General features: G+C 35.4%; 1 protein-coding gene across 1 annotated transcript; it reads right to left on the bottom strand.

Moving 5' to 3' along the window:
- Positions 1–253: 253 nt before the first annotated feature.
- Positions 254–2,439, bottom strand: MMDH1 (Lactate/malate dehydrogenase family protein). The gene is made up of 7 exons (XM_079002484.1): positions 2,103–2,439; positions 1,476–1,649; positions 1,195–1,363; positions 1,036–1,097; positions 822–946; positions 623–740; positions 254–529 (listed from the first exon to the last, which is right to left on the bottom strand). The coding sequence occupies exons 1-7, from the start codon at positions 2,355–2,357 to the stop codon at positions 389–391; spliced, it is 1,044 nt and encodes a 347-aa protein (XP_078858610.1). The 5' UTR covers positions 2,358–2,439; the 3' UTR covers positions 254–388.
- Positions 2,440–18,244: the final 15,805 nt, after the last annotated feature.

Raw genomic sequence — 18,244 nt, 5'->3', positions numbered from 1 at the left:
GTTTCCTTTCATAAATTCCAAAAGACACTATGACAATGGTTGGTGTAAAAGAAGATGATTGACCAAGGGCATAACAAACAAAAGGCTTAAGCATATATAGAGTAGTTCCTTTTGATCACTAACTCAAAATAGTTATTAAACAACAATTCAAAGTCCAATAGAATAAGATAAAAATAAAAAACAATCTAACATTCTTTTTCGGTATTATATGGGCAAGGTAAAGACATCTGCCTTTCCCTTTTTATTTGGCAGGTAAGTAGTAAGCCTAGTGCCTCCTGAATAACACTCTCAGCAAAAGGGTACAACAAAAGTTCACTTCACATCAACCAAATGTCCAAAACTGTTGACAATTTTTTTAAATAGTGAAATATGCAAACACCCGAGTTACTTAACTCTGGTTAGCAAACTTGATTCCCTTTTCAATGGATGACTTCAACTCTGGCAAAAGAGCTTCCAAACCTTGCTTCTCAAAGTCTGATAGTGACCCAAGCCCAAAAACTTCCTCTACACCATTCTTCCCAAGTCTCACCTACAAAAACAACACATTTATTAAAAAATAATAATAATAACATCTTTTTAATCAAAATGTAATTCACTAGTTATAGTGGAACTCTGAAACTACCTTTGATGCAAAGAATGGTAGTTCAGTTACACTTGATTGCACAAATGAACATTCAATAACATCTGGAACCCCATTAAGACCTTTCAAACAAGCATCAGCAAATATTGCTCCAGCATAACTGCATACATTTTATTTAAATTGTAGATTTAGTATTACATATGATATATCACATGATTTAACTTTGTAAAGAAAAACTTACGCCATTGAAAGTGTGGCTGAACCCTTTCCAGCTTTAGCCTCCACAACCTCAGTTCCACCATCTTGAGTTCTTTTAGTTAGAGCAACTATCTCTTCATGCGATAAACTATTTGCTTGTGGTGTAGCCTGAATTTAGAAACATTTATGCGTATACATTTATTGATAAGATACTATTATGTAACTAAATGTGAAATGAGTCGATGACCAAGTAATACCTGAGAGAACAAGGGTAGAATGGTAACACCAGCATGTCCGCCAACAACAGGCACATTGACTCCTGGAGGATTTGAAAGAAAATTGAGACTTTGAGAAGAAAATTTACTTTGTATGTGTTTGGATTTGGGAAATAGATAATAGGATGTGAGAAAGTATACCAGCAACTGGGACTTTAGCCTTTCCAGCATAGAAAGTTTTTGCCCTGACAACATCAAGTGTTGTAACACCAAAAAGCTTTTTTTCATCATAGGTTCCTGCTTTCTTGAAGACTTCAGAAGCAATGGGTACAGTGGAGTTCACAGGGTTGCTGATTATGTTAACCAATGCCTGATAACAACACCATGTTCAAGATTGTTATATGTGTTGAAACATAACAAAAGAAGTATGTATTTCTTGACTGAATCTATGAATTGCAGAGTTGAGATAGATGAGTACTCACATGGGGACAATACTTGGCGATACCTTCGCACAGAGCTTTAACAATGCCAGCATTGATGTTGAAAAGATCATCACGGGTCATACCTGGCTTCCTTGGTACACCAGCTGGAATAATGACAACATCAGCTCCTTCTAATGCCTTTCCCAAATTTTCGTCACCCATATAACCAACGACCTATGCAACAAAACACCAATACAATTACATTTCAGCAAATCAAACTTACTTTCCAGCATACATAACATATGAGTAAGATACTGTGAGAGCAATGGATCTTATTCTAGTAAAGCTAAAATAAGCGAAGTTGTAAATATAAAACTAATTCCAAACCTCATTGAGTTGAGACTACGAATAATTATATGAGACGAGAAAAGTTCTTCAAAGAATAGCATGAGAAACGTGGCGGCATGAACGAGGAGATTTTAATCTAATTATTTTTTAATTGAACTAAGAGCAGATTAAAAAAAACAATCAGAATATAGTAGATCAAAACCCTAGAAGTAAGATGTGAACCAAATCAACAGGATAAATCGAAGAAAACTACTGGAATAAAAGAATCAGTATACTAGATCAAAAGTTAGAAACGGATGGTTGACAATAAAAGGCGGATATAATTTAGTTAGGGATAACCTCAGATCTGGTGTTGATGTGGCTGACATCAGCGGCGACACCGGGAGTACCGGCGATATCGTATAGGGAGAGGCTAGATACGAGAGGGTTTAATTTCATGAGAAGTGCAAGCGGCTGTCCGATACCACCGGCGGCTCCCAAGACAGCGACTTTACGTGCAGGAGCAGACTCCGATGAGTAACTCCGGTGGAGTAAAGCAGATGAAGAAGATTTCTGAAGGGAAGCACGGATCGATCTCAACATAGCCGTCCTCATTGTTTTTCTCTGCTTGCCGCTTTCTAGAGAGAGAAAGTATAGAGAGAAAGCGCTTGAAGACGGAGTATGATATAGAGAAAATGAGCCACAACTGTTGCTTTTTAGAAAGAAAAGTAGTAGCAGAGAGTGACAACAATGGTCCATGTCCTATTAAAAACCTCCATTTTTGTCCCTCAAAAAAATGATTTCTACCTTTGACACTTGGTAAAGAATTACATTTTAAGAAAGCAGGATCGAAGTAATAAAGTCAAATTTTAATATTTTTTTAATGATATTTTATGACAAAAACAAATAATTTCATACTTTAATTTTTTTAATGATATTTTATTGATGTGTGTATTATATTTATAAAACGCAATATAACATTTAAGTTTTTGTAAATACATGATGCATTTATCTGCATATAAGTGATAAGAAAAATGATCACCGGTATAATTTAAAACTAACATGTAGCTTTGTTAGCAACATAATAGTTTTTGACATATTATATTATAGATAGAATTTTCTAACGAAAGTTATGTGTACATATACATAATTATATAGAGAAACTAGGAAATTGAACAAGGATTTGAGTAATTGAGTTTATGTCAAAATATATTGAAACGGTTTGAAGGTTGGAATTGATGGCAGTACAAATAATGCAATTTAGAAAAAGTTATCGACATGAGTTTAAGGTCTATCTATCTTCACTTTCATATAATTAAATCAACTGTAAAAAAATTTAAAAAAAAAAAAAAACAAACAAACAAACAAACAAACTTCGTAAATATATTATTTATATTTCCATATCTCAAATTGTTTATCTTTTTCAATATTTATCTCTTTCAACCTTGGCGTATATGTATATGCATTCATGATGTCATGATCTAAGCAAGTTTAGAGCTTAGTTAAATTGGAAGGATCTAACTGGAAAGAAAATTCCTTGGCGACTAGCAAGTAAAAATAAAACAAAAGTATAGGGGCTGAGTTTGCAAGTCCTGGAAGAAATAGGAGGCTAATTTTAAAAGTGGGGGAGGACTGATGGGTATTGTGATTCCCAATGTTATTTTCACAACCATAGATTTCCACTTGTTTATTCGCTAACGGCGTGATGCATTTAAATTTTGTGAATCTGATGACAGAAGATATAATCACAAAAATAATAAATGTTGAAAAGATTATCTATCATCTTATTTTCCCATAATAAATGAAAATATCTTCCCATAAATGAAAATGACTATGTCATATATCATTTTTTCATAAAATTAGTTACATGTCATTTTGTCGTAATTTGAGATATATATTATTTTCCACTTGTCATTACTTTAATTTTCATTTTCAATATATTATTAATTTAGTTTCCATAAATTAAATCTACCATAATAACTATTAATTTCAAATTTTAAATTTTAAATTTTAAATTTCAAATTCAATTTCAAATATATTTACAGTTTAAACATGGGATATATACAGTAAAGTCTCAATATTTTCATCGATTTGATAAGAAAGTCTTAAACTTTATTTTTTTGACAGTAAAGTCCAAATTACCGGCAGTTTTTGACACTTTTACCCTTTTTTCCTGGTTAACCGGTAATTAGGACTTTTTTGTCAACAAAATAAAGTTTAGGACTTTCTTGTCAAATCGTCAATTAGGACTTTACTGTCAAAAAAATAAAGTTTAGAACTTTTTTGTCAAATCGTTGAAAATATTGGGACTTTAGTGTATATATAATTTTTTTGGTTAGAAATTTAATGGTATGATACTCTTTAAGCATAAGAGTTATTGAAACCTTCTCTAATCAGCTAGATCCTATTGAAATCCTTTATGTTTGCTTCTTGATAAATCGTTTTTTTAATCTCAACAAACAGACATTGAAAAAAAAAATTAAGATAATCAAGAAAGAAAGAAAGAATCAGGGTTGTGTTGGCTTTTTGCAGTCTCAAAAATGGAGAAATTAGAAACCTAAAAAAACGAAATTGCCCTGGCTTTATACAAACACAAACAACACATGTCTAGTCAAAAGGGTGTGAATGTGGAGAAAGGAAAGAATGGCAATTTCGTTTTTTTTTTTTTTGGTTTCTTATTTCTCCATTTTTGGAGTTACAAAAAGTCAACACTACCATGGTTCTTTCTTTCTTTCTTTCTTGATTATCTCAATTTTTTTCAATGTCGGTTTCTTGAGATTAAAAAAACAATTTAACAAGAAGCAAAACGTTAAGGATTTCAATACGATCTAGCAGATTAGTTAAGGTTTCAATAACTCTTATGTTTAAAGAGTATCATACCATTAAATTTCTAACCAAAAAAAGTTATATATATACTAAAGTCCCAATATTTTCAACGATTTGACAAAAAAGTCCTAAACTTTATTTTTTTGACAGTAAAGTCCTAATTGACGATTTGACAAAAAAAGTCCTAAACTTTATTTGTTTGACAAAAAAATCCTAATTACCGGATAACCGGGAAAAAAGGGTAAAAGTGTCAAAAACTGCCGGTAATTTGGACTTTACTGTCAAAAAAATAAAGTTTAGGACTTTCTTGTCAAATCGATGAAAATATTGAGACTTTACTATATATATCCCTTTAAACATTTATGTTTAACATTTTGTTATAATTAACTCGTTTAATACACACTAAACACATAATTTTAGTTTATTTATTTTTTGCATGTTTTTTTTCTCATAATTTTTATTTATTTCAATTTCAAATTCAAATAAAATTTCTATTTAATCGTTCATACTTAACATTTTGTTTTAATCAACCCGTATAATATACGGGTCTCACAACTAGTATCATAATATTTTGAAATTTTATTAATAATATTGTTTATTTTGTGAAAAAAATTTATGAATTTATAAAATTATTTTTTCGTGCTGTCACTACAAATGAAATCACATTTTAAGAATTTTACTTTTTGCAAATTATTTTTAATTATTATCCTAAGAGTTAATCACAAAATATGAGAAACTAGTTGAGTTTTTTGTTCATAACATTCGTTTACGTGATAATTATGATTAGTTTTCACATCATTATTGTTTCGTAGCAATAATTATACATTAGAAAAAGACAATTTTGCAAATTCATGATTTTTCAAAAAAAATAATAAATAAAAAATAAATTGATGTTTTTGATATCAAAATGTTAGTTATGTTATTTTCACAACCATGGATTTCCATTTGTTTATTCGCTAACGGCGTGATGCATTTAAATTTTGTGAATATGATGACAGAAGATATAATCACAAAAATATTAAATATTGAAAAGATTATATGATAATATTTTGAAAACTTATTAATAATATTGTTTATTTTGTGAAAAAAAAAATGTTGTGAATTTATGAAATTGCGATGTAAGTTTTCATTTTCTGTTATTTATGTGAATGTTTAATATTTCAAAAGATAGATTGATGTTTTTGATAAATTTCAAAATGTTAGTTATTTTGTGATCTAATTTTACATTTTCTGTTACAACGATCTTCCGTAATGCATATTACAAAAGGTTTCGTGGTTTAAGTGGCCACGAGTGTGTTTCGTGCACGCCAGCTAGAACGCTCGTGGTAGCTCCTAATCTTTGTTGTTCATGAAGCCAAAGACGAGTGACAACGTCCAATAAGCAGCCGGTCCAACCTTTCCCCTTTGACTCACTTTGACTAGCCATTTAACGGCAACTTTTTTGTAAAAAATTTAATTTTTTTCTAAAAACAATCATTTACATATATAAATAGGTCAATATACAATCTTAATTTTTGCACCATTCTTCTCTTTCTCTATTAAACATTTACACATATAAATTTCAACCAAAAAATCCAACAAAAATTCCAAGCTTTTATGCCCTATCAACAACAATTTCAACTCGATTTCGTATATCAACAAGCTTTCTAGCCACAACCTTCACGACACAATCATCACAATCACAACCACCACCTTCACAACACCCTCATTATTCGGATTTTGTATCAGAAACACAACCTTCACCACCACCATCCCAACCAAAAAAAAAATGTAACGTCCCAAAAACATAATTCAAAAAATTTATTTTTAATTCTAGTAAAACAGTATTCCAAAACATTGTTCATACAACCCAATAAAAGAAAGGTGTCAAACATCATGAAAATCAGAGTGTGTCTCATAAACAGAATCCATATGGTGTGTGCAATGCAATCATCCCGAGCTCTTCCCCTTGGAATTGGAAGTACCCGAAACATAAACTGAAAATTATAAACACAAAGTTTAGTGAGTTCCCCACGATACCACATACCACATATACATAAAACACATACTTGGCCCCCGCCCTCCATCGGGCCTCACACGGTCTCGAGTCTCACTCGGCCTCGGGCTCCGCCCGGCATCGAGCTCTGCTCGAGTTATAGATATGTCCATCACCAGGCCCCACATGACATTAGGCCCCGCCCGATACGCGCATAATCATATAACCATGTTTTCATATAAGCATATAACTTTACTATCACATACAATAATCACAAAGACTATAGTATATCATATAATAATCGAGCCTCGCCCGGCAACGGGCCTCACCCGGTAAGCATAAAAACAGATACTAATAACTACCATACAATCTACTCATCAGGCTTCGCCTGGCATCGGGCCTTGCCCGGTAAGCGTACCATCATACAACACATACAAGCGTACCTTCAAACCGCTAAACCCAGTGAGGAGACTCACATTGCACTGCCGAATCACACAGACGATCCTTGATTGTTGGTTGACAGATTCCCCGAACTGTCAATATCAAAACAACACCTAATTAACAGTTGGGTTCCAAACCATAACCATAAATCCATACTCGGGGTAAATTGACCATTTTACCCCTAACCTAGCTTTTTCCAAGACTGAGGCCCAAACATTACCCAACATACCCCATGGACAACCCTGATCAAACTTCTGGTCAAAGTCAAAGTCAACAATCCATATTGACCAAACACGTCGTGTTCTTCAATCATCCAGATAATCGGGAAAAACCCAACCAACACGTCGTGTTTGCCTGAATTCCAACATCTTAATACATTAAGCTACTCTCTCTCATTCCAGGGGCTCCAAAGCTCAGATGTAGACCAAAATGAGACATAGAAGGGTAAAGTTTCCATATTTACCCATAGGGATTACCAAAAAGGGTCCAAACCCAATCAAAAAGGCTTGATATAGCAAAGGCTTAACCAATAAGCACTTAATCCTTGAAGACATAGCACCCAAAACCTAGATATGACTTCCTTGAGCTAGAAAACCACGTAAAGTTGCCAACTTTACGTTCATACATGTCTAAATGAAGCTCTTAAGCTTAAAAAGGACTTAATAAGGGAATTAGTGCATGCATGTAACCAATTATCTCATAAAGCTTGCACCTTTATGCTCAATGGGTCCAATACCAACTCAGATCTGGGATAACAAGCCCTTAACATCTTCACTCTCTCCTCAACCCAAAAAGGGACCAAAAGCACAACAAAGCACAAAAGAAGAGATCTAAACATATACAAGAAAAGATACAAACATGATACCTCATAAAGCTTCCCCACAAGATGATGATTCTGGATCTAAAGCTTTTTCCCAAACAAAGCAACTTCAAGATCTCCTCTACCTTCACAAAGACAATCAATTAGCACCAAGAACTTCTTACTAACTCAAGAATACCAACAAGAGACTTAAAGATCGATTTTAGGGTTTTATTGTCAATGGAGGCTGGTAAGGAGACCAACCCTTGGGGCTTAAAGAGATTATATATGGTGAAACATTCTAAAAAATTAGGGTTTCCTTCCCAGCTTCCAACACCTCGTATTTAGACACCAACACGTTGTGTTGACCTTAATGAGGACCACATTTTTCCTTAACTAGACACGTCGTGTTGGTTCCTCCAACACGACGTGTCCAACCCCTCAAAAGGGGATTCATTCCTTACAATTGCTCCTCAAGATTCTGTGTGTTACAAAAACACATCCCAACTAATATCACTGATCGGGTGTCATGGACAAAAGAGGAAGAAGAAAAGTTAATGGAGGCGTGGGTATCGGTTTCTCAAGATCCAATTGAAGGAGATAGTCAAACCTTTAATTGTATTTTGGAGAAAGTGAGAAGTGTGTTCTACGAGTTAATGGGAAGTGAAAGTTGAAATCTCAATCAATTTAGCTCAAAGTGGAGCGATTTAAGGCTAAAATGTACTAAATTTGGAGGACTTTACAACAACCTACACAAAATTGGGTCAAACGATTTCGATATGTTTAAAGCGGCCTTGGATCAATATGAAAAAACAATGACAAACCGCAAAGCTTTTCCATATCTCAAACTGTAGCTAAAATTAAAAGATGCTCCAAAATGGAAAGAGAAAATCGAAGGAACTTCACAAACCTCTTCCGGTTTAAAGCGTTCAAGAAACTCCAATGCAACTTCTCAACAATCAGACGGGCGGACACTCATCCATCAATGATGATCTGATAAATCTTGAAAATGAGAAACCTCTTCATCGACCCATTGGAAGAAATAAAAAAAATGGGTTCATCGGCTTCGAGATCTAGCATTATCGATCAATTGGGAGACATATTTGATCAGTATGTCCAAATACAAGAGAGCAAGGCAGAGATGATGAGTCGAATGCAAAAAAAATGCTAGAAGCACAAGCGTCATTTCAAGAGGCACAAATAACACTTCAAACAAAAAACCGATATGGAGATATTGAAAATGAAAGCGGGCGATCTCAAAGGTAAAGATTTGGAGATTTTTCTTGCGATGAAATAGTCCGTTCTAGCTCAATATAGGAATAGGGGTAGTTTTTTTAGTTATGTTCGGCATTTTTAGGCTTTTTTTAACGTTGTGTTTTTTATTTTTATTTTTTAATTAATGGAATTTTTTAATGTAATGTGGTATTTTAATTCAATGATAAAAACTAGTTGTAACGTCCCAAAAATTTTATTTTTAAATTAATAAAACCAGTATTCTAGAACATCATCATAAGAATCCAAACATAACAAATGTGTCAATCATTACATCATATCATAGTAAGTTAAAAAGATACGGAACGAGGTGGTGTGTGCTCTGCAATCATCTCGAGTTCTTCCCTTTGAAAACAGAAGTACCTAAGACATAAACTAAAAACTGTAAGCAAAAAGCTTAGTGAGTTTCCCAAAATACCACATACCAAAACATACAAATGTCATAGGCTACCCCCATGGTCTTTTCTCGCAATGCCGAGGGCCAAATCCTGGTCTTACATACGAGTGTCATGGGCTACCCCCATGGTCTTTCCTTGCGATGCTGAGGCCCAAATCTCGGTCTTACACACGAGCATCATGGGCTACCCCCATGGTCTTTCCTTGCAATGTTGAGGGCCAAATCCCGGTCTTACACACAAGTGCCATGGGCTACCCCCATGGTCTTTCTTACAATTATCATAACACAACAAGCATTCCACTTAACAAGAAATGGGTCGAACCGACCCATAAATATGGTGAGAAAACTCACCTCACACTGTTGAACCACACCGATAACTCCTTGTTTGTTGGTCCGACAAATCCCCGAGCTATCAATATCAAATAACATCCAATTAACAATTGGATTCCAATCCTTAATCGTCATGCCATAATAAGGGTTCGGGCCAAATTTGGAAAATTGGACCATATGTGGACCTTGTATGATTATTTGGTATTTAGGCCTTTTAGATTGTTAGGGTTGGGCTTAAGTCTAGGTCCAACAACATTCTTAGTCTAAAAACTTAAATTTTGATGGCTCAACAAGGCCCTGAACATCTAGGCCCAAACTATGGCCCAAACCGAATACTAAAAGATCTGAGGCCCACTCTGTTGAGTACGTGGGGCGTACTCAGCTCGTACGCGCAACATACTTGCATTAGGGATTATACACTAAGCGTACCTGATTGTACACCCAACGTACCCTTGTATACAACTGACTTCCTTATTAAGCTCTTATTCCATAAAGACTTTACTCCACAACCTACATCTGACTTCCTTGGACTGATTTATCACGTAAAGTTACTAACTTTACGTTCATGCATGGCTAAATGAAGCCCTTAAGCTTAAAAAGGACTTAATATGTGACTTAATGCATGCATGAGACCCAATACCCCATAAAGTTGTCACATTTATGCTTAAGGAACTCCCAGTAAGTTGAGACCTAAAAGAATAAGTCCTTCAAACGTCTTAACTCAACAAGCAACCCAAAAAGAGATAAAAAAAAACATAACAAATCAAGTCATAAAGAGGTCTAAGCATTTACAAGCCAAGGTATGAACTTGATACCTTCAAAGTCTTGCAAAAAGGGTGATAATTCTGGATCTATAGGCTCTTCACCAAGCAAAGCACATTTAATCTTCTTCAATTCCTTCACAATGGGCAAATAACCACCAAAATATTTTTCAAGAGCTCAAGAACACCACAAAGCAAGCTTAAGGGTCGATTTAGGGTTTTAGGAGGTTTGGGGGCTGGTAAAGAGGCCAGCCCTAAAGACTTAAGGTGCTTAAATAGGGTACAACACACTCCAAAATAGGGTTCCTTGCACTCCTCGTACGCCCAACGTACGAGGCCAAGGCTTCACGGTCCTTCCTTCTTGGTACGCTCCGCGCACTTCACTTTGCACCAGTACGCCCTGCGTACTCCCTATGTACTCCTCGCGTACTATGGTTTCCCCTAAAACCCTAAAATACTTTGAAGGACCTAACTTCTTCATTATAAATCTGAAATTGACGATCCTTATATCCACGAAAAAGGTAACGAGAAGCTCTACGCTTTTATCAACTCATACGCGCATTAAGATTTTCAAAACAAAATCCAATTTCCATAAAAGCCCGAGTTGACACTTTACCAAAATAACCTTTGGCTATAAAATACAAACCGAACACCCAGATCATCTAAATTACGTCACCAACACCCAAATGGGAAACAATTTGGGAAAGGGCGTTACAACTTTCCCCCTCTTAAATTAGATTTCGTCCTCGAAATCATTCCTTACTATCCCAGGCACCAGACGACTTGAGCGACACAACCACATTCCCGAGTACACAACTCCTTTTTCCCAAGGCGACCGAGCCCAACCCTAGCAGGGCTCTCCAAATCAGAAATTGAACGGATCCTTCCCAGTCTAAAACAATCCCATGTAGAATAGCCACATCTGTTCAACCTGAAATCTTAAATCTTGAATGGGTCTAACTCCCTGACATACCGCCCGCACCGAACCATTTCTTAATTGCATTCCACTTATTTCCCAACTGACTACTCAATTTCTGATTACGTGAGGTTCCCACTAGAACAAAATCACATATCACACGTTGTTGCCGACAACCTTTCCCTTGAATAAAGGGATTAAATATTCCTTCGAGAGAGGCTCATCCTGATGATAACAATTCCATAAACATAATGAGCAACATGAGACGAACTGAGATATAAACCTTCCAGACTGAACAAGACACTGCTTCCCTTAACTGTTGAACTGACATACCGCTGCTGAAATTCTTAAACCCCATTCTTGACTGACCCCCACACAAAAAGAACCAATCCAAATCACTATCACAAGAGATCTCCCATCATATCAGAAACCATCCTTTAACCTTGAACCCTTCAACTGATACCCTTGGCATACATATTCCTTAATTCTCATCCCACTTAAATGAAGACCTTGCACACCAACACCTGCAATTCCCAATGCGAGTTATCGCCAAAAAACAACTTTGTACCTAACTCATAACCCGAGATCCAAGGATCTACACGTGCATTTCACCTGAAACCTCCTGACTCACAACAACCCATCACTAATCAAGGATATAAAGGTTCCCAAACCATCGCTGAGAATACTAGTCTCGCACATGTACATCCACCAGGTTCCCAAGAGTCCAAAAGACATGGATATCCTAGCCTAAGAATCCATCTGTGTCACTCACTGACCACACATAATCCTTCAACCAAGATTCAAAACCTTGACCTAACGGTCTCAACCAGATCCCACCTGTATTGCCATATACACATGGCATCGCCCACGGGTCCCACCCATCAAGAGCTACACAAGCCCGACCCCGCCTCGGACCTCAACGATCCTCAACCTAAAACAGAGAAATGCTCCTCGAAAATCATATCCATCGTCCCCAAGGCACGCAATGATCCCCTTTTACGCTCGTGACCACCTCAAATGATAGGTTACCTGAAACTTATAAATGTTATGATCCCCTCGCCATCTTGCATCCCTACTAACCAACCACAGTCTTACCACATTCAAATCATCTCAACCCTAATATCCCGAGTCAAACCTGCATCTGACTGAATTCCCAATCAGATGTTCGGGTCATGCTTCGAACCCTAAAGATTTCATCATACAAGAACAGGCATCGAGGCTCTAACGCAACCCCCAACCTGGATTCATCCACAAGCCTGCTATACAGAAGGCCAAACTTGGTCAAAAAGTCAACGGTCAACAAAAGTCAAAGTCAACTCTAGCAGGATTATGTCATGCGTAATTAATCTACGCCATGCGTAGTGGTACGCAGTACATACACAAAGTATGTTATGTTCCTAATAAACGTATAGAGTGATAAAGTTCCTAACTTTATGCCTTTGCATGGGTTAAAATAGAACAATACCAAACCACAAGTCCAAAACACACCCTAAAACCCAAATACTCATGCATGGAAGGATAAGAGTGACCAAGCTCCCATTTTTATCATTGTACAAGCTCAAAAATGCTAGAAAATGCCACTCATGATGCTTGGAGTAGCTCATACTCACTAGACCCAAGAACAAGGGACAAAAGGCTTTTAAAATACATAACAAGCTAGATCTATATAACAAATTATCAAGGTTCAAGCTTTATACCTCATGGAGGATGTTGAAGAAGAGTAGAGTCTGGATCTACAAGCTTTAGACTACTAAACACACCTTAAATGATCTCATTCTTCACAAAACACACTAGAAAACACTCAAATGCTTCAAAATCATCACAAGATGGCTAGGGTTTCGAGTTAAAAGCTCAAGAGGGTGGATGTCGGTGATAAGAAGGATCCCAAGGGGTTAGATTCCCTAAATAGGGCTCAAACCCCTCAAAATAGGGTTTTTACTCTACGTAGTTACGCCCTGCATAACATAGGCTACACCATACGTAGCCTATTAAAAATACGTCCCACCCTTTATCCATTACGCCCTACGTACCTAATGTACACCATGCGTAGTGTCAATACTCCTTTTTACAACTTAACTTCAAACAGTCATAACTTCTTCGTTTCAACTTCGTTTTTGGCGATCTTTATATGCACCGAAAGGTATTGAAGAGCCCCACAATACTATCCAATTAATTTTATCTTAACACATGTCCAACTAAAACTCTAATCCATGCAAGGAACCCGACCTATAACCTTTCCCTTTCTACCCTTCAGTCCAACACACAAGTCAAAGGTTTAGATCTCACTATCAACATTATCAACCTTCAATAAGGTCTAAAATTTACTTCCTTAAGGCCCAAATCTTTTCTTGATCGAATTTCGGTCCACAACCCTGAATTAAGAAATTATTCGAAACCGGGTGTTATAGAAACTTTCTCACCAGTAGCTATGATTAACTCTATTAGGATACTACTTGTCATAACTGCATTTCATGAATATGAAATATGGAAAATGGATGTAAAACTTGTTTTCCCTAATGTAAAACTGACTGAGGATGCTTACATGGATCAGCCATAAGGTTTTGTACAATCTAAGTCTACTAATATAATATGGTATGCAAGCTTGAAAAGTCTATTTATGGACTCAAACAAGCACCTCGCATGTGGAACATCCGTTTCGATGAGAAATCAAAGAGTTCAGTTTCTTAAGAAATGAATATGAACAATATGTGTATGTTAGATTTAGTGGACAGTGGTTGTCTTCCTTGTCTTATATGCCGATGACATTTTTCTAATAGGAAATAACATTACAACATTGAATTTTATAAAAGTTTGGCTTGGGAAGAGTTTCACTATGAAGGACTTGGGAGAAGATGCTTACATACTTGGTATTAAGATCTATAGGGATAGATCTAGGCAACTAAAAAGACTTTGCCAAAATATAAACTTACATAAAATCCTGAAGAAATTCAAGATGGAAGAATCTAAGAAGGGATTTGTACCTATGCAACGTGACACGGTTTTGAGTAAAACCCAATGTCCCAGTACTGCTGAAGAACTAGATAGAATGAGTCAAGTCTCATATGCTTTGGCTATATGATCGATCATATACGTCATGATATGTACAAGGCCAGAAGTCGCATACACCATTAGTATGACGAGTCGTTATCAAGGCAATCTTGGTGAAAGTAATTGGACCGCAGTCAAGAACATTTTGAAGTATCTTAGGAGGACTAAATATATGTTTCTGGTTTATGGTGGTAAAGAAGAGTTAAGCATCAAAGGGTATGTGGATGCAAGTTTCCAAACTAACAGGGATAATTTCATATCACAGTCTGGTTTTGTATTCATGTTGAATGGAGGAACAGTGACTTGGAGGAGTTCCAAGCAAGAGACTACAACAGACTCAACTACAGAGTCAGAGTATATTGTGGCCAATGAAGCAGCCAAAGAGTCAATGTGGCTAAAGAAGTTCATCAATGATTTGGGTGTTGTTCCTAGCATAGCCGAATCGGTTAAGATCTTTTGTGATAACGAGCTTGTAGTTGTCTTAGCTAAATAACCTCGAGATCATAAGTGCACAAGACATATACAGGGAAAGTTCCACTATATAAGGAAGCTAGTTGAAGATGGAGACATCATTGTGATCAAAGTACCATCAGAAGATAATCGAGTTGATCTGCTCACCAAACCATTATCATAGATTAAGCATGATGTTCATAAAAGTTTTATTGGCATTGGATTTTCTAGTGAATTGGTTTGATTATATAATTTGTAGTTTAATCATTTGGAACATTTTAGATACTATGCTTTTGGTGATTATTAATAATAAGTTACTATGTTTGCTCATATTATTTGTGTTCCTACTTTTGCATGTTTAGAAACACTTCCAAAATATTATTTTATTATTCAAATTTCCACAATCATCCTACTCTTGGAAGATAAAAGTGAATTAATATTGTCATAGTATTTGTCAATTGTTCATAGGGATGAACATAGCAAAGCCACGCAACCAATACTAATGAGTACTTAAAAATGGAGATTTTAAGTATTGGAGTAATCATGCTTAAAGATTACTCCATGGATCACGTAATGAGTAAATTAAGACGATTGTATTTCTTATTCTTCAAATGGAGATGCATAAGGTTTTGTTCTACAATCTGGTACATTGGTCTTTCTCCAACGTTGTCCGTAACAGGCACCCATATAGGGTTTGACTAGATATCGCATGAGGAATAGTATTTACCTATGTAGTCAAAGTTTATTTGATCCTTCTGCCATAAATAAAGAACTAGATATCTGGACCCTCGTTGATTTTTTCTTAACAACAAATGTTAGGCCAAGTTGAGACTATGTTGATTTGATTTAATAGTCATTTTGAAGGTCACCACAAGTCGGTATCAGGAAATATTATCCTAAACCATGAGATTAACCCTAGATCCATGTCTCTAAATCATAATAAGATACCATGAAGATCAAAGGAATTTAAAGTTATCAGTCTTAGAGTTGTTTATAGCAAAGTTGTTATAAGCACAATAGTTGCATTGGACTGTCACTCACTTTTGTTCCTAGTAAGTATTAGACCGGTTAATTGTTGATGTCTAAGTGCAAGTGAGAGCTTATGGAGATTAGTACCCATAGCCATAACAAACCCAATAATATTACTATAAATAGCAATGTCCTTTTGGGTTACACGTAAGAGCAAAATAAAGCGGAACTGAAAAGATGTTTATATGATAGACTTGTTTTGTTAATTAATTAATAGTTTAATTAATCAATTAGAAAATAATGGAATACAGAATATTCCAGAATAATTTGAATTCCACATATAATAATTATTATTTTATTTAGTAATTATCTTTAGGGTTTTAAATCATTACTCTATATAATGAGGGCTCCAAATCCGGTTTTGATACTTGTGAAAAAAATACCTTTCAGCTACCAAAGTTTGGAACCCTCAAAACCCTAAAGAATCCCAAAGTGTAGTTCCAACGATGTGACACCCTGATCACCACGTTGTGGTCAGTTACAAAATTGAGATTTTGATTCGGTTTGCAGGTCACAGTTCGAGGATTGGTTAGATATGCTTTTACTTTGCTTCTTGGCTGTGATTATAGAATATGAACTTTTTGTTGGGTTCTCTAGGTCAATCAACTGGCTCATCAAAAGAAGAAATCTATAAAGAAATCCAAGGTATGTTTTCGTTTCATTGTGTCCTAATGAGTTGCATAGATTGTTGAGTTAGATATGTTGTTTCGGGTCTATTAGATTAGAATTGTTGTTTCCGTTGGCCATTATTTTGGTCTTTGACTAGGCTTGAAACCCATCAATATCACATCATACACCATGAGGCATGATCCAACCCATTAAGGCATGCCTACACATGGACGTCTCATTAATTTAAAGCTCCTTATGCGAAAGTCAAAATGGAGTCCTAAATATATTTTTTATTTATATAAACAAAATCCGTTAATACTATAAAACAATCAAGACAAAAGAACGATAATAGGATATTAATTTTACATATTTATAGGAATTATGAGGCTCTCCTAAAATTCTTGAAAACAAAGTTGTTCACTAACTTTTCATAGTTATGTGAGTTATAGCTTGCCACAAATCTACATTAGCCTATTATTAGCCCAAATGCAAATTTTGATTTTAAGCCAAAATTTTAAAATATGAGCTTTTGTAGTTTTTAATGTTAACGTGAGATCTTGGAATTGAAACAAAACGATGAAACATAAGTTTTTGTCTTTGGATTACAGGATTGCCGATTGCCAGCCAATATATAAGTTACGGATGACTGTACACCTCGCACCCCTTGAAAAACGTTTCGTGATGATTCAGTGATCAACTATACGAAGCAATGATCGAACATCGATAACCAAATTTTCTTGTTCCATGCAACACAACTATTCTATAAATGTAGATATCTAGGACGGGACAAAGACAAATACCTGTCCCAATAATAAAATACCCGTCCCAATAATAAAATCGAAGAATGAATTAGTGGCACCTATATTTAACAAAATTTCAGAAATAGTCCTTGTAAATTTATCAAGTTTGCAACTTCAGTTAACTATCGAAAAACTGACAGGTGTCAAACCTTATAACTTTATTTTCTTACAGTATGGTCCCTAGCCAAAATTATAATTGTACTATTTGCTTAAAATTTTCATTTTCCTATTTACTTTTACTCTATTTTAATATTTAGAAAAAAATAATAATGATAAGACCCACCTTATCCAACTATAAATCTAAGTCAAAACTTCTTTTACAACTTAAAACAATGTCTAATTATATCAACATTTTTTAAAACTAGAATCCTAAAGAGTTAATGACTTAGAAAGGTAATGAACTTTGGTCTTTGTCCATATTTAGGTAACCATGTTTTTTTCGTTCACATTTGACCATTGAACTTGTTTGACCTGTTTAAAATATGGTAATATGATCGGTAATTAGCGGTAACATTACCCTATTATAAACATGTCAAACAAGTTTACCGGTCAAATGTTTACTAAAAAAACATGGTTACTTAAATATGGACAAAAACCAAGGTTCCTTACCTATTTTGGTAATGTTGGGTTCTATGTTAAGTGCAAGTAGTCATAAGATCCATTGATGTGAAATGAAATTAGGTTGTCCGGACTTGTGTATAAGGAAATGGTTAAGTCTTGGGCTAGTTTAGGCCCAGCTAGTTAGGGGTTAGGTTGTATACGCTTAAGGGGCTCGGTTGTATGTGTTTTAAAGACCGAGCAACATAGCTTAGCCCATGACCAGCCGGGACTAAACTGGGTTAGACCAAG

Source organism: Lactuca serriola, chromosome 5, assembly GCF_051521515.1.
Source record: "Lactuca serriola cultivar US96UC23 chromosome 5, Lser_US96UC23_V15, whole genome shotgun sequence".
Classification (NCBI taxonomy): domain Eukaryota; kingdom Viridiplantae; phylum Streptophyta; class Magnoliopsida; order Asterales; family Asteraceae; genus Lactuca; species Lactuca serriola.
This window is presented reverse-complemented; position numbering and strand designations above follow the sequence as displayed.